At 42.4% G+C, this 22,938-nt stretch overlaps 10 protein-coding genes and 1 pseudogene across 11 annotated transcripts; 3 read left to right on the plus strand and 8 right to left on the minus strand.

Moving 5' to 3' along the window:
- Nucleotides 1–801: 801 nt before the first annotated feature.
- Nucleotides 802–1,406, minus strand: LOC145700013 (putative cystathionine gamma-lyase 2). Its single transcript, XM_081777275.1, has 2 exons — nucleotides 1,135–1,406; nucleotides 802–1,093 (listed from the first exon to the last, which is right to left on the minus strand). Exons 1-2 carry the CDS (start codon nucleotides 1,295–1,297, stop codon nucleotides 813–815), a joined length of 444 nt encoding a protein of 147 aa, XP_081633401.1. The 5' UTR covers nucleotides 1,298–1,406; the 3' UTR covers nucleotides 802–812.
- Nucleotides 1,407–1,457: 51 nt separating this feature from the next.
- LOC145697530 (putative cystathionine gamma-lyase 2 pseudogene) lies at nucleotides 1,458–2,285 on the minus strand (annotated as a pseudogene). The gene is made up of 3 exons (XR_014133884.1): nucleotides 2,062–2,285; nucleotides 1,740–2,013; nucleotides 1,458–1,697 (listed from the first exon to the last, which is right to left on the minus strand). The product of XR_014133884.1 is annotated as a putative cystathionine gamma-lyase 2 pseudogene (transcript).
- A 1,831-nt stretch (nucleotides 2,286–4,116) lies between these two features.
- On the minus strand, nucleotides 4,117–4,797 carry LOC145698351 (uncharacterized). The gene is made up of 3 exons (XM_081775550.1): nucleotides 4,618–4,797; nucleotides 4,391–4,577; nucleotides 4,117–4,348 (listed from the first exon to the last, which is right to left on the minus strand). The coding sequence occupies exons 1-3, from the start codon at nucleotides 4,785–4,787 to the stop codon at nucleotides 4,211–4,213; spliced, it is 495 nt and encodes a 164-aa protein (XP_081631676.1). The 5' UTR covers nucleotides 4,788–4,797; the 3' UTR covers nucleotides 4,117–4,210.
- Nucleotides 4,798–5,305: 508 nt separating this feature from the next.
- LOC145697329 (uncharacterized) lies at nucleotides 5,306–5,979 on the minus strand. The gene is made up of 3 exons (XM_081774517.1): nucleotides 5,788–5,979; nucleotides 5,560–5,746; nucleotides 5,306–5,519 (listed from the first exon to the last, which is right to left on the minus strand). Exons 1-3 carry the CDS (start codon nucleotides 5,955–5,957, stop codon nucleotides 5,370–5,372), a joined length of 507 nt encoding a protein of 168 aa, XP_081630643.1. The 5' UTR covers nucleotides 5,958–5,979; the 3' UTR covers nucleotides 5,306–5,369.
- A 570-nt stretch (nucleotides 5,980–6,549) lies between these two features.
- LOC145698908 (uncharacterized) lies at nucleotides 6,550–7,204 on the minus strand. Its single transcript, XM_081776146.1, has 3 exons — nucleotides 7,034–7,204; nucleotides 6,799–6,985; nucleotides 6,550–6,753 (listed from the first exon to the last, which is right to left on the minus strand). Exons 1-3 carry the CDS (start codon nucleotides 7,201–7,203, stop codon nucleotides 6,607–6,609), a joined length of 504 nt encoding a protein of 167 aa, XP_081632272.1. The 5' UTR covers nucleotide 7,204; the 3' UTR covers nucleotides 6,550–6,606.
- Nucleotides 7,205–7,522: 318 nt separating this feature from the next.
- LOC145696503 (sterol carrier protein 2-like) lies at nucleotides 7,523–8,965 on the minus strand. The gene is made up of 4 exons (XM_081773549.1): nucleotides 8,708–8,965; nucleotides 8,350–8,666; nucleotides 8,190–8,309; nucleotides 7,523–8,149 (listed from the first exon to the last, which is right to left on the minus strand). Exons 1-4 carry the CDS (start codon nucleotides 8,910–8,912, stop codon nucleotides 7,538–7,540), a joined length of 1,254 nt encoding a protein of 417 aa, XP_081629675.1. The 5' UTR covers nucleotides 8,913–8,965; the 3' UTR covers nucleotides 7,523–7,537.
- A 205-nt stretch (nucleotides 8,966–9,170) lies between these two features.
- Nucleotides 9,171–13,542, minus strand: LOC145698892 (two pore channel protein 2-like). The gene is made up of 9 exons (XM_081776126.1): nucleotides 13,317–13,542; nucleotides 13,081–13,272; nucleotides 12,485–13,039; nucleotides 12,193–12,439; nucleotides 11,909–12,151; nucleotides 11,574–11,860; nucleotides 10,668–10,779; nucleotides 9,521–9,730; nucleotides 9,171–9,475 (listed from the first exon to the last, which is right to left on the minus strand). Exons 1-9 carry the CDS (start codon nucleotides 13,517–13,519, stop codon nucleotides 9,389–9,391), a joined length of 2,136 nt encoding a protein of 711 aa, XP_081632252.1. The 5' UTR covers nucleotides 13,520–13,542; the 3' UTR covers nucleotides 9,171–9,388.
- A 678-nt stretch (nucleotides 13,543–14,220) lies between these two features.
- LOC145699058 (uncharacterized) lies at nucleotides 14,221–14,770 on the minus strand. Its single transcript, XM_081776309.1, has 3 exons — nucleotides 14,694–14,770; nucleotides 14,482–14,648; nucleotides 14,221–14,439 (listed from the first exon to the last, which is right to left on the minus strand). The coding sequence occupies exons 1-3, from the start codon at nucleotides 14,751–14,753 to the stop codon at nucleotides 14,244–14,246; spliced, it is 423 nt and encodes a 140-aa protein (XP_081632435.1). The 5' UTR covers nucleotides 14,754–14,770; the 3' UTR covers nucleotides 14,221–14,243.
- Nucleotides 14,771–15,487: 717 nt separating this feature from the next.
- LOC145697531 (uncharacterized) lies at nucleotides 15,488–16,110 on the plus strand. Its single transcript, XM_081774756.1, has 2 exons — nucleotides 15,488–15,646; nucleotides 15,886–16,110. Exons 1-2 carry the CDS (start codon nucleotides 15,566–15,568, stop codon nucleotides 16,108–16,110), a joined length of 306 nt encoding a protein of 101 aa, XP_081630882.1. The 5' UTR covers nucleotides 15,488–15,565.
- A 191-nt stretch (nucleotides 16,111–16,301) lies between these two features.
- On the plus strand, nucleotides 16,302–16,930 carry LOC145697532 (uncharacterized). Its single transcript, XM_081774757.1, has 2 exons — nucleotides 16,302–16,635; nucleotides 16,741–16,930. Exons 1-2 carry the CDS (start codon nucleotides 16,302–16,304, stop codon nucleotides 16,779–16,781), a joined length of 375 nt encoding a protein of 124 aa, XP_081630883.1. The 3' UTR covers nucleotides 16,782–16,930.
- A 125-nt stretch (nucleotides 16,931–17,055) lies between these two features.
- On the plus strand, nucleotides 17,056–18,665 carry LOC145697533 (palmitoyltransferase ZDHHC11-like). Its single transcript, XM_081774758.1, has 7 exons — nucleotides 17,056–17,155; nucleotides 17,216–17,339; nucleotides 17,382–17,537; nucleotides 17,582–17,677; nucleotides 17,723–17,938; nucleotides 17,980–18,238; nucleotides 18,385–18,665. Exons 1-7 carry the CDS (start codon nucleotides 17,056–17,058, stop codon nucleotides 18,436–18,438), a joined length of 1,005 nt encoding a protein of 334 aa, XP_081630884.1. The 3' UTR covers nucleotides 18,439–18,665.
- Nucleotides 18,666–22,938: the final 4,273 nt, after the last annotated feature.

The raw sequence follows: 22,938 nt of genomic DNA on the forward strand, positions 1-22,938 counted from the left end.
CAGCCCCACTTGCATGCGCTCATACATGGGCACTTTCGAGAAGCATCCTTGAAATCTTCAATGCACACATCGAAACACATTTCGTCCGGTGGACAGCCCTCGACACATTGATTAAATCTTTGTGAAGATTGACTGATACATTGCTTGTAATCATCATTGTCTGTCTCCGCATTTGAGCAAGAGCAAAGCGAATTCGGACATCCATCACAGCCATTCGGACAATTTTCAAAGCAGGGACAATCAACATAGCAAGCTAAGCTTCAATTTTAGACCAGACAAAAGTACCAAACACAACTTACAAGTATATTCATAAAGACATGATCGCTCACAAGATGATGTTTCGCAGGACTCAACGCATTCTTCGAAACTCGAGAAGCATTGAGAGTCGCAAATTAATCCAATCTCTTCGTCTCTTTATAATGATTTTTAAACCAATTTAATTTGAAATCTTTAGCTTACGGACATCGTCGATCGACTATCTTCGGTCTTTTAGCAATAGAAGCCAATCGATTGTCAGGAGAAATTCGGCCCTTCTCTAATCCTGCATCACAGTAACCAATAATCAAGAAAACAAGGAGGAAAATCATGCTCTCTCCGTATTCCCGCCCCATTGTGAAGCTTTGCCGTTGAATTGCTAAATAGCAAATTTCATGTTCGAAATCTGGTATTTGCGTAGTCATCATTCTTCCGATAAACTTTAGTAAAGGTCCCACGCCCAATAAATTGTCCGAATGAGTTTTTTCATGCGACTTTATTTGTGAATAAAACAGTCAATGGAATTTAAACACGCATTATTTTTTTTAGATCTGAGCTTATGAGCCGTTTGGAAGTTGCTTTATCGGGGGCTCTTTTTCAGGAAGCGCTATTCGAATTGCATTTTTGATGTCTCGAATAAGATCTTGAGCGTTTTCAAGCCCTACGGAGAGTCGGATCATGCTTTTTGTGATGCCGATTTTTTCTTTGTGTTCTTCAGTGACATTCGCATGTGTCATTGAATACGGGTGCTGGAAAAGTGACTCGTAGCCTCCCAAAGACACTGCAAGCGAGATGATTTTGGTCGATTGTAGAAATTTTCTGGTTTCGTTTTCGGAAGCTTAATATTTTTGGATATTTTTTCTTTGGTCTTTTGAGCACCTTTCAAAGTGAAAGTTATCATTCCAGCAGCAGTTTTGGAGAACTTCTTGAGCGTCTGAAAATCTGAATGGGATTGAAGACCTGGATACCAGACAGTGTCTATGCGTTCGCATTGATCCAACCACTGAGCGATTTCGAGCGCATTTTCGTGGTGTTTTTGCATTCTTAGATGAAGGGTCTTTATTCCGCGATTGACAAGATAGGCATCAAATGAAGAAGGTACGCCTCCTAGGTAAACTTGAGCCGTGAACAAGGCTTCCTTGATCGAATCGCTTTTATTGATATAAACGGGCCTGAAAAATATACGAGACTTTTTAGTTTTATCAATTCCTGTTAGTTGCGACAAGCCCGGAAAGTGAGTCACTATGGCCATTCAGATACTTGGTGGCCGAGTGAACAACAATGTCGGCTCCGTGATCGAGTGGCTGGAAATTCCAGGGAGTGAGAAAAGTATTGTCGACAATGACAAGGGTTTCTTTGTTGATTTCATGAACGGCTTTCGCGATGGCTGGCACATCATTGACGCGGAGAAGAGGGTTCGTTATCGTTTCAAGAAAAACAAGCTATGGATTCAATATGGTGAATGAAACAAGAAAAGGCTTTACTTTCGTGTTATTTTTGATTTTCTTATTCAGCTCTTCAATTTTCCTAGTATCGACCATATCCATCTCGAGGCCATTTTTCTTCGCAAAGTTGTTGAAGAACCAGTTTGTTCCTCCGTAGACGTCATCACCGCAAATCACATGATCGCCAGCCTGAGCGAGTGACTGGACGCAAGCAGTAATCGCAGCCATTCCAGACGCAAAGGCGAAACCATGCTTGGCGTTTTCAAGCTTGGCGATATTTTTCTCGAGGCTTTCTCGCGTTGGATTTCCAAGTCTATGAGTTTTAATTCTCTATTTTGGTCAATTTGATATTGAAACCAACCTTGAGTAGATGTACGTCCCGTTAGTCAGGTCCGGGATTCCAATATCCGCCATTTTGTATGTCGAAGTCGTCATGATCGGAGGAGAAACAGAGTTGAAATTTGCATCACTTGGTTCGTATCCGCCATGGATTGCGTTGGTTTCGAAGCTGTATCCTACTGATAACTCAGAAAAAGAAGTTAACCCGTTCATAATTTGAACATCCTCTGAAGCTGTTTTAGCCATTTTAGCTGATGATGATTATAAGAAAAATATCCATGACCATCATTTTTATATGATATCATTCAAGGTGGCGCTTTTTCGCGTCAAGAGGCGGGGTAAAAAATGATCGTTTGTTTCTTCAAAAATGACATTTCAAATGTACATTTGTTAACCTCAAAAACAAACCAGAATGAACTAAAACCACAAGCTAATTAACATATCGTCAGAACTAAATGCTAAGTACTTGACCGGAATATAAAGACCTTGGCAATAACTCTTTGAAGTTTTCATTTTCACACGACCATTAAAATAATCACGTCGAACAAAGTTCATACTCCGGAATGTTCCAAACAGCCTCAACGGAAAATAATTTTGGTTCGGCTTGTTTATTAAATTTGCAGGTGATCATGTGGATTTACAGTCGTGCAAAAATTTCGAATTCTTCTTCTACATCTTTCAAAAATGTTCAGTTTAACCTTCTCATTCAGATGAAGAAATCCGGATATAGTCGTCGATGTCGCAGTTAGACTTGCGTGCCCAAATTTTATTTGCGGACTTTTTGCTAAATAAATAAGTTTTTATAGGAAAAAAAGCTTGATTTAATACCTTTGCGGAAGGAGAAAAGCTTTTCGCTTCCCTTCCTTAATTTTTCATTGTATTTTCGAAGATGAGAAAAGATTATTTTTGAAAGATCGAGGGAAGCTTTCAACAGAAGAAACGCGACCGAGCAAATGCCAATAATCGTGAAGATTATTTGAATCGTATTTGGAGTGCATCTTGCAATTTGAGGCAAAAATTTAAAAGAAAAAATTAAAAAGACTTACGAATAAAGTCGGTGTTCAGCTAACGCCTGGCAGTCACAGTAAATCTCTGTAAAATTGGCGGCTTCTGGAGGCGTTGGATCTGGGATGGGATTGAGTCTCAACGAGTCCCATTCGAAAGCATTCATTGAAACAAATTCCTCGGGAAGAGATGGAGAGGCACGAGTTCTTGAGTTCTGGACGTCGATGAATTTTGCATGACTGTGCTTTGAATTCTTGAAGAGGGCACCTTTAGGGCAAAATTAAATCAGCAAAGATGGGAAAAACAAAACTCGAGGAAGATATTGAAAAACTTGATAATAGGAACTTTCATCTTCTTGTTTTCGAATATATTCGACTTTTCGCCGTCAAAGCATTGTTCTTCCAAAATTGTTTGTCGGCAGAAAAAGACACGGTAAAAAGCAAGATAATATAAAAGAAGAAGGATAAAAAAACCGATCCCTCGAAGAAAAAAGAGCATTTTCATGTTTTAAAGATGAATTTTAATTGCACGGAATCGCAAGAAATTCTGGACGGCTTCGCGAATGAGTGAGTTAAAAAAAAAAAAATTCTTAGAATCTTTAGCGCGATTATTTGTGAAATTGCTCCTTTGGATTTTATCAGAGATGTACTCAAACCCTTCGTCGATCATTTCTGTTTTCCTCCTCTGGTTTGTTCGTATTTTTTTATTATTTTGAAATAATTTATTGAAGACGATGTGTGAGTACACACTCGAATCATTGTTCAACCCAAAACAGCAAATTTACGAAAGCAAAAAAGAAACCTCACACGATCACAACAGCATGATGCTTATTGCTAGCATTTTTATCTTGAATGCTCTTTGGCTAGTTTTGTTGATTATTTGTTGCGCTAAAAACTCATCACAACAAAACCCCACTCAAAGGTATGTAACTATCATTATCAATTATTTCTATTTTGCTTGAAAATTTCAGTGTGAGAACGATTTCAAGAACATCTCAACTAACGATCCCAAATCATCACCGAACGTCTTGTTTTTCAGTGACTGTATCTCCTATCAATATGAACAATCAAAGTTAAATGATTTTGCTTATTTATTTGGCCGATGTTTCTTTAAACGCCAAAAACACAGGCCACAAAAAGTGACCAAATTTTAGCAGGCGAAAAGGTTTATTCTTCTGGGTAAACGCAGATCTGGGCCTTTGATTCACCTCCAGGAAGCTCCAAGAATGGCAGCTGGACGGGAACGCATTCGCATTCAGTCTGCACATCGCAAATGCACTTCTCAGCGCAAGTGATCAGTTCGAGCTTAAATTTGATAAAACTATTGAATGCTTTTTTGTCTTCTACCGCGAATTTGTTGATGCAGAGAGTGAGCGGGATATCGCCTTCGATGATTCCCTGGTCAAGAAGCTCGTAGCAGAGATCGGTGCCGGCGAAGAAATCAGGTCCGCAGACTTTGCCACAGCCATCTGGGCAACCGGTTTCTTCGTCCAACCAGCATCTTTCGAATTCTTCCTCGGCACCGGCGTAGCATCTGAACACTTTGAAACGCCATCCTTTGGATTCCATTTTACCTGTAGAAATCGTCAGTTCCGGATCCCCACTCGATCTGGCATCGGAAATAAGTCTGGATGAGCTCCTGCTGGCAGCCAACGAAGCACTTGGCTCCCTCACTCGCGTTCATTCGAGAGTCGAACATAAGAGTTGCGCTAGAAGCGGCGATGAGTCCTCCAAAAACTTTCATTTTCTCAAAAATATCGTGTTCTGCGCAAGTGCCCTGCTGATTTATGTAAGCGAAGCAGGTGGATTTCTCCCATGCGTGATACTCTTTCGATGTCTTAAGAATTTGGAAATTCCAGAAGGGGCAACAGACAAAACAGGAAGTTGGCGGTTTCGTAATTTTATAGACGGAAGTTTATGTTGCCCTCGCCATCTGCGTTTGGAATTTAGTATTCTAACTGAAAACAGACAATTTTGTCTTGGAAGCCTCTGTTTAACGGATCTTTCGAACCTCAAGAAGGTTCCCTTTTTAATGGATTTTTCGTTAAAAATGGACCTCTTCTAGAAAAATTAGGTTTTCAAAGATAATGACCCCTTATTCACCAAGAGTAAGATCTTAGAATGAAAGATACGAAACTCAACTTTATCCTTAGAGCACCTTACTGCGGACTACTTGGGTAGCTCAATAAAATAGGCGATGAATGAAAAAGGCTGTTTTTATTTTTAATATATCTGCAATTGATGACGAATTGACATGGCATAAGTTTTATAATTTTTATTCTGAGAGCACAATGATCGCGAGTGTAGTCGCTGATAAGATAAAATTTTATTCTTCTGGTTCTTCTGGGTAGACACAAATCTGGAGCTTTTGTTCAGGAACTCCAGTGAGCTGCATAAATGACGAACCCACAGGCTGGCAAGTGCACTCAGTCTGCATATCGCAAACGCAACCCTCGAGACAGGAGACAAATTCGAGCTAGAATCAATCAGAAGCGAATACTCTCTTACTTCTTTACCGCAAATTTGTTGATGCAAAGAGCAAGAGGAATGTCGCCCTCGATGATTCCCTGATCAATGAGATCATAGCAAAAGTCGGTTCCAGCGAAGAAATCGGGGCCGCAGATTCGTCCACAACCTTCATCGCAGCCAGTTTCTTCGTTCAAATAGCAATCCATGAAGTCCTCTTCAGCCTTAGCGTAGCACCTAAAAATATGTTATCCTCCTCTCTCCAAAGGGTTTTTTACCTGTAGAAATCATCGTTTCCCCAGCCCCATTCAGCTCCACATTTGAAATAAGTCTGGATCAATTCCTGCTGGCAGGCGATGAAGCATTTCGCTCCCTCGCTCGGATGCATTCGAGAGTCGAACAAGAGAGTTGCATTGGAAGCAGCGATGAGTCCTGCGAAAAATTTCATTTTTTTTTTAATTGTGCTGCTCATAAGCTTCCTGCTAACGATATAGAGAGAAACAGATGGATTTCTCTCATGCGTGATTAACTTTCTTATTGACGCATGATGTCTTCTGCATAGAGACAGTCGTTTTGACTGACTTCTTGCTTAGAAGTTCCTAGTCATAAACGAGAATCGCGGTATCAAATAGTCAGCTTTTTTCTTTGATAGAATCTTATTTACTCTAACTTCTGCTTTCTGAACTCAAAAATTTCTTTCTGTTCTGAAAAAATAGGGATGGAAAACCCCTCAATCCACTACAATGAATTGGCAGTAATGTACACACATGAGTTATTAACAGTGTCCTATTATAGGACTCTAAATCCTTTTAGGATACTAAAAGTATGTGGATAATAGGATTCCTATTATCCTATTATTATAATAATATCATTATAATTATTATTATAATTATTATTATAATAGGATTCAGGCTCTAAATTTTAGAGTCTTCACTTAAGTTCTCGACATCTGACATGTCTGTTGCCTGCTTTTATTCACGGAAATGAAAAAGTAAACGAGTGACTGAAACAGTTACGAGTCTTGATTATCTATTAGATATTCTTTATTGAATGGTCTCATGAGGGGAGTATCAGATAGACTATCTGAGATAGTTCATTTACTCTTCTGGTTCTTCTGGATAGACGCAGATTGCGGCAGGTGAAGTATCTCCAGGGATCTGCAAAAACGGAATATCCGCACGCATACAAGTGCATTCAGTTTGCACATCGCAAAGACAACTTTCCACGCAAGTGAGCATTTCCAACTAAAAAGATCATTGTCAAAAAATGCTTTTAAAATTTTCCGTCACCATGAACTTGTTGATGCAAATGGCTAACGGAATATCTCCAACAAGGATTCCTTCGTCAACAAGATGGTTGCACAGCTCCATTCCAGCAGAAAAGTCTGGCTCGCAGATTCGACCACAGCCTTCTGGGCAACCAGTTTCTTCGTCAAAGTAGCAAGTGTTGAATTCTTCTTCCGCCTTCGCAAAGCATCTAATCAACTAAGTACAAGGTGATGTTCTCGGTAGTGATCTGAATTACCTGTAGTAATCGTCAGTTCCAGCTCCCCATTCGATTTCGCATCGAAACGCACTTCCAATGAGCTCCCGCTCACAGTCGACGAAGCATCTTGCTCCCTCGCTCAAGTGCATGCGAGAATCGAACAAAAGAGTTGCGCTAGAAGAAGCAATGATCCCTGCAAAAATCCTCATTTTTTTTGAAAATCGTGACCTGTCTAATTCCTTCGCTGATTAAAGTAAGCAGAGCAGTTGCTGCTTTCTCATGCATTATCTCCTGCTCATGAATGAACTTTACAGCTCTTGAGAATACGAAAACAGGAGACAAAGAAAATTTTCTCTATTTATTTTTTGGTACAGGAATAAATTACTTCTTCTTTGGCTCAAGATACTGTCCTTCTTTAGGAAGAGCATGAGTTGGCAGACCGTTTTTGCCGACCCAGTCCTTTCGTGCTTCAGGGAATCCGAGTTTGTAGGCTTTGATGATTTTAAAAAATGACTGCATCAAGTTGATGGAATAACGTAACTCCTAAAGAACTCTTTTTAAAATTTTTCCTGTAATGACAACGGCAGATCCAAGACCAATATTATGTTGAAGAGCCAAATCGCAGTTCTCAACCTGTCTCTTGTCGGCTTCTCCTCGGAGTTGCCAGCAGAGCTCAGCGCATTGAGCAAGTCCAGTAGCACCAAGAGGATGGCCCTTGGAAATCAAGCCACCAGATGGGTTCACAACAACTCGGCCGCCGTAGGTATTGTCGCCAGCGTCGATGAACTCGCCAGCCTTTCCCTCGTCGCAGAGTTGGAGAGCTTCGTAAGTGATGAGCTCGTTGGCGGAGAAGCAATCGTGAAGTTCGACGACTTTGATGTCCTTGGGGTTGATGCCGGCCTGAGCGTAGACTTTCTCAGCCGCGGTCTTGGAGCACTTGTAACCAGCAATTGTCATCAAATCGGTCTTTTCCTCGTCGAGGGAGCCAGGCAAGTCGGTAACCATAGCTTGGCCAACGATCTCGACGGCTTTGTGTTCAAGTCCATGCTTTTTGACAAAGTCCTCGGAGGCGATGATGGCAGCCCCACCACCGTCAGAAGTTGGGCAGCAGTGCTGACGGGTGAGCATTTCAAAGACTTTCTTGTCCCCATCGACCTAGGAGAAATTGAAGATCGAAATCAGGGAATAGTCCTACCTGTTCCTCGGTCATTTCAATTCGGAACTGAGAATAGGGGTTGTTGACGGAGTGGCGCTTGTTTTTGGCGGCAATCTTGGTGAAGTGAGACTGCTTCGTTCCATACTTTTCCATGTGCTCCTATAAAATTGATAACTAGCGAAGCGCTGAAATCTTATACTTTTCCAGCGTTGCCGAAGAACTGTGCCGCCATCGGAGCAGGAGCGAAACCACCGACATTGATCATACATTCAGCGTGTTTTTCAAGAGGATTGGATCGATCGTCAAAGACGGTTCCGAGAGATCCAGGCTGCATCTTTTCGAAACCCATGGCCATCGTGCATTCGGCCTGGCCTCCACGGACCATGTCGGCAGCCTGAAGAAGGGCAGTCGAGCCGGTTGAGCAGTTGTTGTTGACGTTGTAGATTGGGATACCGGTGAGGCCGAGTTGGTAAACCGCGCGCTGGCCGCAAGTTGAATCACCGTAGACGTATCCGACTGAATATTTTGAAATGCAAGCTCACATTCACAACTAGTACCTGAGGCAGCTTCGACCTTTTCAAAGGGAATACCAGCATCCGCAAGGGCCGCTTCTCCAGCTTCTCGTCCCATATCATGATAGTCAAAGTCAATTCTTCGTCCTGGCTTCTCAAACTTAGTCATACCGACTCCAACGACGTATGCTTTTCGCTGAGCACTGGCGCATCGCACCACGGCTCGTCTCAACTGAGCGAGGTTCAGCATCTCTTTGGCAAGAAAAAAGGACTCTGCGCTTCGAGGTACTTCGCTGAAGTAAATACCAAGAAAAAAGCACAGCGAAGGAATTGCCAAAGGGGCGTGTTGGCATTTCTGGTAAATATTTGCGTCCATGGGCCAAAGATTGCTTTTTATAACAAATCTTGCTTGCTTTAGTTTAAATTTGGAGGCGAAAATATGAATGAAAATGGCATGAAATTATTCAAAATTGAATTTCAAATAAAATCATGCTGTTAAAAGTTTTCAGTGACTTTTGAGCTGTATTTGCTTATGAAAAAAAAAATGAAAAATAATCAGAAATACGAAGCAGTAAAATCATATCCATGAGGTAGGTAAAGATGAGCAATTTGAAGAAGTATCAGAAAATGGAAAATAAACATAGTTGTTCAAAAGGCGGTAGGGATGAGTAATGGCAAATCTGTGTACTGTTAGTTTTTGCTGAACAATTGATTTTGAACTTTGTTTCAATCACTTGGTACTGGTAGAAGCTTCGGCTCAGCCGAGTCCATTTTGGCGAGGTGCTCGGCGAAGGGAAAGGCGATGAAGTTATGCTACGAAATATTCAATAACGCAATCGAAACAGTAGAAAAGCTTACATTCACAAGAAGCCTCTGGATCTCCAAAACTTCGGGATGCTTTAGCGTGTCTTCATACATCTCCATCATCGACATATTCATGGGTATTTCTTCATTTGCAGTCCTGCTCTGCGCCCTCTCCCAACGATTGATGAAGTTATCGAGAATAAGAGCAACAAAGATATTGAGAATGATGACGGAAGACGATAGCCACCAGAGCACAAAATAAACCTAGATAAAGATCATTATTGTGAGAACGTACCCTTATAAAGTAATCTTTACAAAGTATGGATCAATGTATTTTTCCGTGATATTCTTCAAGGAGAAAATGATCACTGGGTTGGAACTTCTAACAAAAAAAAAGCTTCACTTGATAAATCACGACAGAAAGCTGTGTAAGCAAAATGAAGACCGTGAAAATTATCAAACCAAAAGTAAGCTTATAAACTATCTTGGAAAGCTTCGAAAAAATTCTAGGGGGAAATAATTTCTGACGGGGTAAACAAAGCAGAAAGGATGATTGTAGAGGGAGAAAAGCTCATTTTAGATGGGCCTCTTCCAGGAACGGTTCAATTTCAAGCAGACGATTCGAAAAAATAAATGTATAGAACCACAAAAAGGACTTTCTGGTCAATCAGTTGTTGAAACACGAGATGCGGTTTCTTCAAGGACAGGGACGCGAAATTGTATATACAGAATCCCGTCCAATAAGTCGAGTCCCTCGTATTGCAGTACGACCAGGACTGAGGAAGACATCAAAAAAGTCGCATCACTGCTCTTGAAACAGCCAGAAATGCCGTCACTAGTGGTTCCTGGGCCGATTCCGGAGGGCGAACTCGTTGGTAAGATCAAAAAATACATTTCTGGGTGATAAAAACTCGAATTAAGCGATGAAAAAGATCAAAAAAGCGGCGGAAAAGATCATCGAAAACGATAAAGAGTACTTAAAAATGGATGTTATGAAGGTATGAAATCAAAAAACAAATATTCTACCGACAAAAAATAAATTCTAGTTCTCTCAAGCCGCAGGACAATTACGAGACTTTGTCCTTGAAAATGAAGAAGATGATCCTCTCCTCAATTCTAGTGATGTTAATCCATTCACGCCTGATACCCTCTGCGTTCGATTCAAAAACTTGTTCTGTGCGAAAACTGAGTAAAATTTTACCTGAGTCCAAGTTGAGATTTCGGCAAATTTGTGAAGAAAGACGTGCCAGTTATTGACGACGAGTAGGTCCCATAGAGTCACTACTGATGCCCAGAAATCGTTAAAGTTATTACTAAAAAGTATTAGCTCGATCTTAAGGGACCCCGCCGACCGAGCTCCGCGCGCGCTTCTCGCTCTTTTTCACTCTCACTCTTCAGCTGGTTTAATTTTTTCGATTATCGTGATTTTTTGTACATGAACTAATCTTTTTATGCTCTTTCATCTCCATTTTTTAAAATTTTCATAGCTTATTGCAACGCTGAGTTAGGGCGAAAACATGGGCGCTCGATTTCAAGTGTACATAAGTACTCGAATTATTTGAATTGACACTTCGAGACTGCGTTCATTGAAAAGCCCGTGCCTTCTTGCATAAGGTTTACTTATTGAGATTTCCCGGAAGAGTTTACTTATCCGATTATCGTGGGATTAATGCGGGTTACCTGGAGCGCTCGGCGTGAAACACGGGCATTTTACACTGTTGGCGCGGGATTCCCGCTGCGCTGGTCAGAATAACCTTTAATTACCGCCCGATTACGAGAGCTGCATTAATTATAATTTAATCTCAATAAGTAGGCCTTATGCAAGAAGGCACGGGCTTTTCAATGAGGGCAGTCTCGAAGTGTCAATCCAAATAATTCGAGTACTTATGTACACTTGAAATCGAGCGCCAATGTTTTCGCCCTAACTCAGTGTAGCAATAAGCTATGAACATTTTAAGAAATGGAGATGAAAGAGCATAAAAAGATTAGTTCGTGTACAAAAAATCACGATAATCGAAAGAATTAAACCAGCTGAAGAGTGAGATTGAAAAAGAGCGAGAAGCGCGCGCGGAGCTTGGTCGGCGGGGTCCCTTAAGATGCTTCTTACCTGTAGTAATCTAGTTGTGAGTAAGTTCCACAAGCGGTTTCATTCTTTAACAACTCCTGATGAAAAGGCCCGAAAGACAGGTTGCCGACAATAGCGAAAAGGTAAAACGCAGCCACTAGAATTCCCGCAACATGTTTTAAATTCTTCAAGGTATCAACGAGGGAGGATGTGACGAGATTTAGGACTTTTATCTTTGGAAGAATGCGCAGTAAGCGAATCGTGATGAGAATGTTGACGATGCGGGAGAAGACCCACAGCAGTTCGGTTGTTTTGTTTGTCACATTTGACTAAAAAGAATATAAGGAACCATTTTCTTCAAAATTGATGAGAGTAACCTTGTTAATTTCTATTTCAAGAAGTGTCTGAATGATGATTAGGGATGCGGCAACGAAGCTGTCGAAGAGAAAGTCAAGTCGTTGGCAGAAAATGATGCCATAAGCCCACATTTTCAAGAACTGTTCAAAAAGATAAAAGACCGAAATGGCGAGGTTGAAAATTCTGAGCTTTTTGAGCGCTTCTGTTCCAGGATCATCTACGTTTTGATGCTTTCTTTGGGGATAAAGGGCGATTTCGACGGACTTGAGAGGGGTTAGGAAATGAACGGAACGAACTTATTTACCAGAGAAATAGCATTGATGATCGCAATCGCGTTTCCAATATGATCAAAGTTTGGATGGGTAACTTTTCGCTGAAGCGGTAGCAATCGTGGGTAGCGCGTCAGGACTGGTACCGGTGCATCTCTTCTCGTCTTGTAGGAAAGCTGCTTGAGAAGTTGCTTGTATTGAGAGAGGGTCAAGCGATCTTCGTTGTCCAAATTGCGGAGTATTTTTGGAATGTTTGTAAAGTTTTTACTGACCAAACTCAAGCTAGAATGATGATAACACCTCATTAATTGAAGAACAGTAGTATACCTGGATTTAATCGTTGAATACTTGATATCAACATGTTCTTTGTCTCGATTAAACTCTTCGTCGACAATGTTCTCCGCTTCTATCAGTTTGCAAAAGCTTCCAATAAATGCGAGTTGCCTCCTTTTCAACGAATTCTGCAGCGTTCTTTGGAGAAACCCGCGAAACTGATTGTAAATGACAGCGGTGAGCAAGTTCATAATGAGAAAAGTGCCGACAAAGGAAAAGACGATGAAGAAGATGGAGCAGAAGCGATTTTGCTTGTAAGAAGGCATCATTACATCTGGATTGTTTGCCGTAGTTAAGAGAACGAGGAGGGAGATAATCGCCGTATCAAGCGCCTCAAAACCAGTTGGATTGGCCAGCCAGTCATTTTCGGAGAGAGGGTCGTTTGGCGAAGGAGGGAGAATGAGCATTCCAATCATTGTGAAAAAGTAAAGATGGAATCCGAGAAGAAGAAGGACGCCAAGAATTTCTGGGACAGTCAAAATGACCGATTTTAGCAACTTTTTCATCATCGAACTTGATTGAATAAAGATAAATGGCCTCAAAAGCCGCCTAAAATGATTTGAAAGCAAGTTTTCTCGGGAAAAGCTTACCTAAGTCGATATGTGTAGGTAGGAACGTGGAGGGAAATGATGATGTCGACGATAGAAACGAACACAGAGATAAGGACAAAGATCATCCAGGGCTTCTTTTTCATCGTTTTGATACCGACAAGCCAGGTTTCAAGGATCCCAAAGGCTCCTATCACCAGCAGACAGAAAATTTCTAGCGCTTCTGTCATCCCTCTAAATGAAAAAGAAAGAGAGAGCTTGAAAAGAGTTCTACGAACCTAGGAACTTCTGGTCGAATATATTTTGGATTTGTTGGATCCGGCGTTATCGTCAGAGAGTTGGGGTCTTCAAGGAAGGCGAGAAACAGAAGGGTGAACATGATGAAGCCCCGAAAAATCTTCATGCCGGTGGAATGAAAAATGCGGTAGAGCTTCATCTCGCTTTCAGTCCCCATCTTGTGCCCCATATCGCGACAGCTCATGCCGTCTTCTATCAGAAGAACAGCCTTATCGAGGGTTGAAAAATCGATTTTACAAAGAGAGTTGTCCTCATTGAATTCCAACCTTTTCCTGATTCGTCAACAGCTCATATCGTTCTTTCGCGGTCAATAGGCCCGTCGGGCCGCTCCGAACCGAAGTTGGGTCCGAAATCAGCGACTGCTCGGACATGGACGTTTGACTTCGTATCCGACTCATAGAAAATTCGCAATCATATTTTTACTCTTCTGAAAAGTCCATTTTTATCAAGAATTTTAAATAATTAGGCATTTTTAAAAGTTTTGAAAGTCGAATCAAAAGATCAAAAGCTGATTCAGGGGCCAAAATCGCAGAAAAAATAGTTCACTAGTCACTGAAACTGGGGCTACAATCTTTTCATGGGCTTTCAAAAGGGGCGCCATTTTATCTTAACAAGGGACGGTTAAACACTTTTAAAAAGGACTCAACTAAAGTAATAAAGAGCTATCATCTCAGTATCATGGACTCGGCAACCGGTGCTGAAAACCCTGAGTCAGGATCTGAAAGAGCCAAAGCGGCCTCGCCAAAATCATCATCTCTATTCAGGTAAAGCTGCTTCGCGGCTTATTTTCAACTCTTTCAGGCCCTGACTCAGGCTTTGAACACAGGTTGCCGAGCCCATCGTCTTACTAAAGACTGATCAGGAGCGTCAATTATATTTTTAAAAAGGTCTTTTTTAGGTTTAGTGATTTAGAGCCCCTGCCCATCATCGTCGACAACGTAGACAATTTCGCCAGTAATCGAGTCCATAATCGCCCAAACAGCGCAATCGCCGATAAAACCGATGGAAGAAATATTCATTGAAGCCAAATCCAGAGCTGCGAAAGTCGCGTTCATTTTGTTCTGCTCGCTTGTTCGGATGATTTGATTCTTTCCATTTAAGATACTGAATGTTTCTTACTTGATTGAAAAACAGCTTTTTGCAAACCTGTTTAAATTTGCATTTGATTGAAATTGATGAGTACTAAATCGCATCGAGCTTTTCGCTTGACAGGAGAAATCTTGAAAAGAAGTCGATTTTTGGGCAGTTTCGCTCTTTTTCATCAAGTTTGGGACGAAAGTTGTGGTTGATCTTTTGACATTATCAGCTGCTTGCTAGAAAGAAGGTTGAGGGAGGGAATGAGGAGAACGATTTCTTACGAGCTGAGAAATTGATCGGATGCTTCGGACGAAAGTTGCAGCGTTGCGAATCAACCCCATTTTTTTTTCTAAAACGCAAACGATGAAAAAAATTCTAAATGACAAAGAAAGACAAGGTAGTGAAAATCATAATTTCGTTTATTTTAAAATTATTCATTACTGATACAGGAAGACGGTTCGATTTTGGATCATTTTATTGATAATAATGTTTTCGCAGCCTATTCTTAACAGATATAGGATCTCGGTACGGTTTTGCGTCATTTTATAAGTAAATATTGCTTTCAAACAGACTGGTATAGAAAACATTAAGAATTGTTCAAAATTTGATTATCAAAATTATTTGTTTTATAAATTTCTAACAGACAATGGAAGCCGCTTTTTAGTTTTTGCTTTATTTTATAGACTTAACTTTAGTCACTAAAGTTTAATGGTCTGATTGTTTAAATTAAAACAGTTTTTTCATAAATAAGAATGAAACTTTTTTAGACAGACATGGGCTCAAGGTTTTTTGTTGCATTTCATAAAAAAACTAAAATAAATGGAAAGATCATACAGTTTTTTTAAAAACGGATATTGGTAGTCGACATGTTGTAGCTTCTTAGGTAGCATTTTAAAGTTTTTCAAATTTGAGACTTGGCAAAGCGCGATGACTGTACCCTTAGACTGGAATTTGTTTCATTTTATTCTCATTATGGTTTCTCAATAATCAAAATTCTCGAAGTTGCCATGGCGAAAGTGGCCAATCAGCGCGCGATCTCCAGGTGCGCCCTTTCTTGATTTCCACTTCTCGAATTGTAAATTTCGTTTCTTTATTCTTCAAAAATGAAAGCGAGAGATACCGGTTGTTTTTTGTTTCAGAAGGAGAGAAAAGAATGTCGCGAGGAGGTTTCAGAGGAAAATCACAATTTGACCGAATGATCGACGATTATGGTTTTGGAGGAAAAGTTGTCAAGGTAAAATTATCGAAGAAAAAGTCTTGGGGCGAGCTAAAGATAAAAAATTAAATAAATTTATATAAAATCGCGTAAATAGCGGCTAGAATACTTGTCCCTCAGAGCCGCAAGCGGCTTATCGTCTTCCCAATTCAACCTCAAGCTGACCTTATCATAACTAGAAGACAATTTATCACTTATCATAAACTCACAAAATTACGACGCTAAACTCATTTAAACTCAGCCTTTTCTGCTTTCAGGATATGAGTTTATATCCACGCCTCGAAGTAGCTCCATTTCCGTTTCCAAAAATCGACGAGTACGTCGACTACCGCGAGAAAACATGCTGCGAGATATCCGCCCTGATGACGGACAGATTTCGCGATTCGCCAAATTTCCATGCCCGGGAGTCGCTGGAAACACCAGATGTTGAACGATACAATGAAAATATTCAGCTCAAGTCAGGAAAAGGGAAGATTTATTGATAAAAGATGAACTGATTTATTGCGGCTTGGGATTCGAATTTTTAAATTTTAAATAAGGAATTGAGGGTACAAGGGAGTAGAACACAGTTTTGGCTGTAGAATTGAAACAACAACTCAGATCTATTTTTAAATAAAACTAGGCTCCACAGCTTGAGTAGAACATACTCCTGTCCTCATTTTTAAAAACTGTTATGAAAGTGAATCGTCCTTCAAAAGTCTTCAAGCCTGATTACGACCGAATCCCGCTGGAGCTTCATCCCGACTACAAAAAGATCCGAGCTGCGGAACGAAAGAGAAAGGCCCTGGAAGAACGAAAGGCGGCAAAACGACTGATGTTGGAGAACATCACGACTGAAGGAAACGCTGGAGAACTGACAGAGAAAGAGAAAGAAGAGCTACTGGGATTTGGAAACGCGCAGGTGGAAGATGTGGATGTGAAAATGGGCGAAGCGCACTACACGGATGATTCGGAAGACGGACATGTTTCGGATGATAACTTAGAGGATGATCAGGGAGATTATGGAGGTAAGAGAAAGAGGGACGAACTGGGCTGGGCAACCTGTGTAGAAACCTTGAGTCGGATACCACGGGGAGCAATGGTTAGTAATAGTAACTGATTCTTATTTTCAGATTCGCATTTTGACAATGGAGAAGAAGATACGGACATCTAACCGGTTCAATCGAAAGAAGTTCGAAGTTTGGCCTATCTTTTATTTGCTCAATAGACACTCTTTTCACCTGCTTGCCCCTTTTTCTGTTAAACCACCTTTCATGACCACTTTTCCAGATAAGCGCTTATCAGTTTGCGCCAGATCCAAGACTCCTTGTTTTCAACCTCCACTTTCAGATCGAAATAATCGACAAAACATCAATGTCACCCAGAATAACTTGAAAGCGGCTTGCTTTTTCGCTTTTTTCTTTACTGACATCGTTCAAGAAGGACTCATGAAAGTCAAGCCAGAGAACAAGCAAGAGAATCCGCCAAGAAAGAATGGATTTCACTGTCCTTTAGGAAACGGCTTAATGGGAAGTTCAAATAACATTGGCTTAATATATCCTCAACGCTTGAATCTCTAAAGATACTCAAAATCTAGCCGCCAAAAAGATCCAAAACAAGTCTCATTATGGATCGTTTTCTTTATCTTCGTCACTTACACCTTTATTCTTGTCATTCCTGTATTTAATCTCTGGTACATTCCCTTCTCCTTCGAGGCTCTTGCTGTAATATGGTAAGAAAACCTTCCGCTATGGATATTTTTACTGATTCTTAGCTTTGTATTCTTCACCCTGCGCACAACATGGATCGACCCAGCCGATTTCAGCGTCCGTTACCAGTCGGGCGACCGGCCACAGTTCAAAAAGACGAAAGACAATCCCCATGTCATCAGGAATCTGTATTGCCAAATTTGTAAAATTAATGTAGACAAGTAAGTCCCCATCTTTTCTACCATAGCCTACCCCTTCATTTTAGTCGCACAAAACACTGTAGAAACTGTAATAAATGTATATCTGTCTTTGATCATCATTGCGATTGGCTGAATACCTGCGTTGGGGTTAGAAATTATCGGTAAGTACTCGACCTTTTAGGCCATTTTTAACATCTCCTTTTTAGATATTTCATTGCCACACTGATATCAGCTCAAGTGATGCTCTTTCTCACCTTTCTATTAAATTTATTGGCGGTGGTCGGGCTTTCCGTTGAATCGAGACCGATGCTGGTAGACTCTCATCCGATTTTAACCGGCACAGAGCTTGGTGTCCTCATCACTTCTTCAATTATCTGCGTATTGATACTCGTCATGCTCTTTTTTGTCGGCCAGCTGTTTGTGTAAGCATTCATCTTCGTTTTCCTAGGATAATTGTTTTTAGATTCCATTTGAAACTAATCAAAAACGACCAGACAACGTATGACTACATAATCGCAAAAAGAAAGCTCAAAGAACAGCGAGAAAAAGAAGCGAAAGAAAACGCAGCTCAAAAAGCCCAGGACAATCAAGCATTCGAGGTCTGTTCCGAGCCAGGAGGCCTTCCTGATGAAGATGAGATCATGGACTCCTTTGAGGAGAAGAAGAAGCGTGTTAAATCTGCAACGGAACGGGCTAATTCTCATTCTTTTGACCCACTTCAGGTTATTTTTTCGTAGTCATCGATGTCAAATATGTAGAAAAGTTGTTGGATAGCCAAAACTTTTGGTAAAGCATGAAATTTGAGTTCTTTTTTTCTTTAGTTTTCTCGTTTTGTTTTGTTTGAATTTTTAATGAGCCTTTTGCACAGACAGTAGCAACAATCAGCGACGTTCGTATGGACCACCCCGCTTCCGAAACGTAGGATCCCGCCTTCAAACTTCAATCCTTCAAAAATCAAATCACCAAGCCTTCAAATTAAATTCACTGCTGAAACTCTTCACTCTACTGTTCTATTTTACCAGTTATTTATCTAAAAAATATCCCTACTTTTTACACACTACTCTGTAAACGTTTCGACCGTTTTTGTACATAAAAAAGTCGTATTTATTATTTTCTTAAAATAACCTGAGAATAAATGACAATTTATGAAAAAAGACCATCTTTCTTAATTTGATGGGGAAAAATACGGTCCTTTTTATCCTTGTTTACGAGGATCAGGAAAGAACCCGGCCCTGGGCGTGTGTGTTTATTTGTGCAAGTCAAAGTTTCATTTGCATCCTTGAGCATTATCAACAAAAAATACCGGCACCAGTAAACATGGCAATAATTAACTAACGCAGGGGCTCTTGAAAATCCAACGTTGCAGGCCTCATTTCGAGATACCATGAGACAAGGGTAAGAACTAGACAAGAGTATAGAGCCGAAAGGCTATCATTTTCTTCTTTTAGTTGGTCTCTGTTAGCCCTAGCGGGTCTAGCAGTCGCCTCGCGATCATGGGGATCATACCCCACATACCGAAACGCCGCTGCCTACAGCACTGGCTACTCCCAGGCCGTCAGGATCACCGATGCCGGCTCTTTTGTCCGCGAGGTCACCATGACTGACGCCGAGATCTTCTGTACTTGCGCCGGCGCTCCCCCACCACCAGTAGTTGAGAAGCCCGTCTTCTACCTCTACGTCATCGCTCCTTCCACCGACAACAGCGACCGAGTCTCCGATTGGACCATTCAGTTCATGAAGGACTTCGCCGCCAACAACCAGCGAGCCCAGTACGACATCAAAGTCCTCCTCGTCCACAAGAACGATCGAGGTGACAACGATGTCCGATACACCTGCACCGCCTCGTACGACTACCAGGTCACCGAGATCTCCATGAACATTGCCGCTCAAGGCAGTTACGCCTGGGAAGATGATGTCAAAGAAAAAATCTCGAAATTCGGCGGAAACGATTGCCACATCATCGCTCAGAAGGTCATGATCGACCATTTCAACAGCCAACAAGAGGAGTCGAAATTTGCCCTCGTCTACACCACCATGGAGAAGCTAACTGACAACTACGACAGATACTACCTTCAGTCTAATGCTCGCAAGGGCATGAAATTCTTGGCTTCTCAGGGTCAACGAGATGCGTTCTACAATGCTGTCAACACCTTCAACCTTGCTGACTCCGCTTTTGTTGTTGCTGGCAACAATCCAATCAAGGATAAATATCTCGCGGATCGACTTGATGAGGACTCTCAGCTTTTCCGAGGATTCCTTGCTAAATGGGCCAACGCTCCAACTCTCAATGTCAACCACAACTGCGACTACAGAGGTGTCACCAGCAACGCTGAATGGAACCCACAGCGATTCCTTAACGTCGCTAACCGTCAACGATGCCCACTTGTCGATAATCCAAGCATCCAGTCACCCGACGCAGCCAGATATGACAACTACATGACGGTCACTACCTCTTCCATTGTTTCTGGATTCCTCACAACTATCGACGCCATCAATGGCCGAGCTCAGAGCAACCCACAGCCTGTTCCTTACACCAACTCATGGGACTTCGGCTCCAGTGGCAAAATTCAGACTCTCGAAGATGGCGTCAACTGTCAGTATGACTTGATCATTGCCATCGATCTCGATTGTGTCAACGAGCAGGAGACCCCAGCCATGCAGAGCTTCGCTACCGAGTTAATCGACCAAATCTTCTCCCATCGAGAATACGTCGAAAAAGGCTTCATCCGAGTCGGAATCATTGGTTTCCACAATTCTCTCCACATTGGAATGCCGCTCTTTGAAATGTCTTTCGTTAAGTTCCAACAGAATAATGAAGGCTACAAAAAGGCTACTCTTGCGATCAAGACTCTCATTTCAATTGCCCGAAACAAGGCAAATCAGGAATCCGCTAGCTTCACCCAAATGTTCTCCCTCATCCCAACCCTCTTCGACGCCCGAAACCACAAGAGCCGACAGCTCATCATTGTCACCAACGCCGGTCCAGGCCTTCGATACCCAGGCTGGAGCCAGTACGCTCTTGCCGATCTTGAGAGAATGCGAAACGAGCTCTACCGCGGTATTCAAGTCACTGCTATTGCTGTCAATGCTGAACCTTGCCGAGGCGGCTACGGCACCTGGAACGAAGATTGCTTTTTCACCGAAGCTCTTATGAAGATCGATAGCTCTTTCAACATTCGAAGAAGCCTGATGGGCGCCCAAAAGTCGCAGTGGGGCACTTTCTACAGCCGAATGATCACCAGCATGCACAGCGAAATCGGAACCATCATCGCCGAGATGAAATGCGAACCTGCCAAGCCTGACCCTATTCCATGCGCTTGCGCCGCCCGAGCTGAACTTTGCGCCGACATCGACAAATCTGAACCCGGACCTGATGGACCTCAAGGCCCTCGAGGAGCACAAGGACCACCTGGGCCAGCTGGTCTCAGTGGACGACCTGGACCCCCCGGAAAGCCCGCTGGACCCGGACGACCTGGACGACCCGGCCCACATGGTCCACGTGGACCCCCCGGTGCTCGAGGAAAGCCCGCTGAAGCTGGAAGCCCTGGTAAGCCTGGTGTTCCCGGCAGTCCTGGTCTCCCTGGACGCGCTGGTGAGCCTGGCGCTGACGGACCTCGTGGATCTCCAGGAAGCCCCGGCCTTCCTGGCAAGCCTGGTGATGCTGGACCCCGCGGACCCCCTGGAAACGCTGGCCCTCGAGGACCTCAAGGACCATGTGGACCTGCTGGTGAGCCTGGCTCCCCTGGTGCGCCTGGTGCTGACATGACTATTGCTGAACTTGAACAGATGGAGAGACAAATCGAGGCCGACATTGAGCAACGAGCTGATCGCTTCTTTGCCAATCCTGAAAATGTTAAGAAAGTCAGCGCTATCGCCCGCACTACAACTATTGAACAAGGCTGGTGCAGCTGCAACAGTGACAATTGCTCCTGTGGAACAACAACTACTACCACAACCACTACGACAACAACCACCACACGTGGACCAAAGACAGAGGTATGCGTTGACTGCACCAACCGACACGTCATCGTCTATGTCGACAACTCTGAGTCGATGACTGATGATGAAGAAAAGGTCGAAACTGTCAATAACATCATTGGAACATGGACTCAATCTTCATTGGAAGAATTCGATTCCAAGACTGGCGATAGCTATCAGAGCCCAGAAGTACTTGTCACCAAGTTCAGTGGTCGTCTTCAAGTGAATGCCCGCGTACATGTCGCCGGAAATCATCAAGCTTCATTCAATTCTCATAACATGATGACTCCAAAATGGAGATGGGGACTTGACAGGCCTGAATCTCTTCCCATCAGCCGTGTTCGAGATCATACCATCCAATTCTACAAGAATGGTGATAGCATTCCAAATGATCTCCAATGGGATTGGAATAGAAAAGAGTACCAATGGCAGAGTCGCAAAGCTGAGACTGGAGTCGGAACTTCTTACTTCTACCATGGTCTTTATGATCTTCACAATTTCCTTGCTGATCCCGCTACAAACTGGAATGGAGACCTCAAGGCAACAATCGTGGTCATTACCGACGGAGAAAAATTCGATGATACTCCAAAGGTCTGGGCTGATCAAGATGATGCCGACTGGGAAGAGCTCATGGGTCAAACCGATCGAAGACTTCGACGACAGCGACGAGTTGTTCCACCAATGCAGGTTAATGAGGTCTGCACCCTCTTCAGCAAGCTGAACAGATATGTCAACAAAATGATCTTCATCCACGCTTTCGACGAAGACGTTAATCTTCACAATGGTGAAGCAAAATCGCACTTCGTCATGAAACGATTGTTCGACAAGCACTTGGCAACCTGCAGCGTAGGATCCAACAATATCCAATTCGAAATCAACTTCCCGCAAGTCAAAGGAGAAAGTATTAACCAGCTCCAGAAGCATGTCCAGGGACTGGCTGACTGCAACTTTGGAATCGACTCTCTCGTTTGCTGCACCAAACTCGATGTCACTTTCGGCAATCAAGTAATTACTCTTTACCGACAGCAGGGTGGTCAATGCCGAACCAATGTCAAATACAGCAGCCGAAGCGGAGAGTACACCCTTCGATGGTATGGAAATGATCCATATTCCGAGGGCTGGGTTGTCGAAAAATGGATGCCTGGACGAAACTGGGAACCTATTGATTCCTGGCGTCTTGCTGGCAATCATGGTAACAGTGTCTCGATCAGAGATCAGCAATCCTGCTGCCCGATCAACAACGATGAGGGCAAGGCGTTCTTCGCACGCGGTGTCACAGCTGAATGCAACGCTCAACGAAGTGTCGACGAAACTTATTGCCTCAGTCAGTTCGTTGAAAACTAAACGCTTCCATGAAAATTACACAAAAAATATTCCCTTGCCAAATTCTTCTGATATATCTTTATCAAATAAACAATTCGGTCTCCAAATTCTCCCGCATTTT

This window comes from Oikopleura dioica, chromosome 2, assembly GCF_907165135.1.
Source record: "Oikopleura dioica chromosome 2, OKI2018_I68_1.0, whole genome shotgun sequence".
Lineage (NCBI taxonomy): Eukaryota > Metazoa > Chordata > Appendicularia > Copelata > Oikopleuridae > Oikopleura > Oikopleura dioica.

Bases quoted from the DNA above. Each gene is read 5' to 3' on its own strand.
- LOC145700013 (XM_081777275.1), bottom strand. From the start codon at position 1,297: ATGCAAAAACACCACGAAAATGCGCTCGAAATCGCTCAGTGGTTGGAT. The intron at 1,094-1,134 runs GTGCTCAAAAGA...AAAAATATTAAG, and splicing joins GATAACTTTCACTTTGAAAG to CTTCCGAAAACGAAACCAGA.
- LOC145698351 (XM_081775550.1), bottom strand. From the start codon at position 4,787: ATGAAAGTTTTTGGAGGACTCATCGCCGCTTCTAGCGCAACTCTTATG. The intron at 4,578-4,617 runs GTAAAATGGAAT...CAAAGTGTTCAG, and splicing joins GGAACTGACGATTTCTACAG to ATGCTACGCCGGTGCCGAGG. The intron at 4,349-4,390 runs GTAGAAGACAAA...ATCAAATTTAAG, and splicing joins TCTGCATCAACAAATTCGCG to CTCGAACTGATCACTTGCGC.
- LOC145697329 (XM_081774517.1), bottom strand. From the start codon at position 5,957: ATGAAATTTTTCGCAGGACTCATCGCTGCTTCCAATGCAACTCTCTTG. The intron at 5,747-5,787 runs GTAAAAAACCCT...ACATATTTTTAG, and splicing joins GGAAACGATGATTTCTACAG to GTGCTACGCTAAGGCTGAAG. The intron at 5,520-5,559 runs GTAAAGAAGTAA...GATTGATTCTAG, and splicing joins TTTGCATCAACAAATTTGCG to CTCGAATTTGTCTCCTGTCT.
- LOC145698908 (XM_081776146.1), bottom strand. From the start codon at position 7,203: ATGAGGATTTTTGCAGGGATCATTGCTTCTTCTAGCGCAACTCTTTTG. The intron at 6,986-7,033 runs GTAATTCAGATC...TTAGTTGATTAG, and splicing joins GGAACTGACGATTACTACAG to ATGCTTTGCGAAGGCGGAAG. The intron at 6,754-6,798 runs GTGACGGAAAAT...TGATCTTTTTAG, and splicing joins TTTGCATCAACAAGTTCATG to TTGGAAATGCTCACTTGCGT.
- LOC145696503 (XM_081773549.1), bottom strand. From the start codon at position 8,912: ATGCTGAACCTCGCTCAGTTGAGACGAGCCGTGGTGCGATGCGCCAGT. The intron at 8,667-8,707 runs GTACTAGTTGTG...CAAAATATTCAG, and splicing joins AAAGGTCGAAGCTGCCTCAG to TCGGATACGTCTACGGTGAT. The intron at 8,150-8,189 runs GTAGGACTATTC...AATTTCTCCTAG, and splicing joins TTGAAATGACCGAGGAACAG to GTCGATGGGGACAAGAAAGT.
- LOC145698892 (XM_081776126.1), bottom strand. From the start codon at position 13,519: ATGAGCTGTCGCGATATGGGGCACAAGATGGGGACTGAAAGCGAGATG. The intron at 10,780-11,573 runs GTAAGAAGCATC...AATACTTTTTAG, and splicing joins TCACAACTAGATTACTACAG to TAATAACTTTAACGATTTCT. The intron at 9,476-9,520 runs GTAAGCTTTTCT...AATATTTCGTAG, and splicing joins TCCAGAGGCTTCTTGTGAAT to CATAACTTCATCGCCTTTCC.
- LOC145699058 (XM_081776309.1), bottom strand. From the start codon at position 14,753: ATGGGGTTGATTCGCAACGCTGCAACTTTCGTCCGAAGCATCCGATCA. The intron at 14,649-14,693 runs GTAAGAAATCGT...CCTTCTTTCTAG, and splicing joins TCCGATCAATTTCTCAGCTC to CAAGCAGCTGATAATGTCAA. The intron at 14,440-14,481 runs GTTTGCAAAAAG...AGAAACATTCAG, and splicing joins TCAAATGCAAATTTAAACAG to TATCTTAAATGGAAAGAATC.
- LOC145697531 (XM_081774756.1), top strand. From the start codon at position 15,566: ATGTCGCGAGGAGGTTTCAGAGGAAAATCACAATTTGACCGAATGATC. The intron at 15,647-15,885 runs GTAAAATTATCG...TTCTGCTTTCAG, and splicing joins TTGGAGGAAAAGTTGTCAAG to GATATGAGTTTATATCCACG.
- LOC145697532 (XM_081774757.1), top strand. From the start codon at position 16,302: ATGAAAGTGAATCGTCCTTCAAAAGTCTTCAAGCCTGATTACGACCGA. The intron at 16,636-16,740 runs GTAAGAGAAAGA...TCTTATTTTCAG, and splicing joins TGATCAGGGAGATTATGGAG to ATTCGCATTTTGACAATGGA.
- LOC145697533 (XM_081774758.1), top strand. From the start codon at position 17,056: ATGAAAGTCAAGCCAGAGAACAAGCAAGAGAATCCGCCAAGAAAGAAT. The intron at 17,538-17,581 runs GTAAGTCCCCAT...CCTTCATTTTAG, and splicing joins TGTAAAATTAATGTAGACAA to TCGCACAAAACACTGTAGAA. The intron at 18,239-18,384 runs GTTATTTTTTCG...CCTTTTGCACAG, and splicing joins ATTCTTTTGACCCACTTCAG to ACAGTAGCAACAATCAGCGA.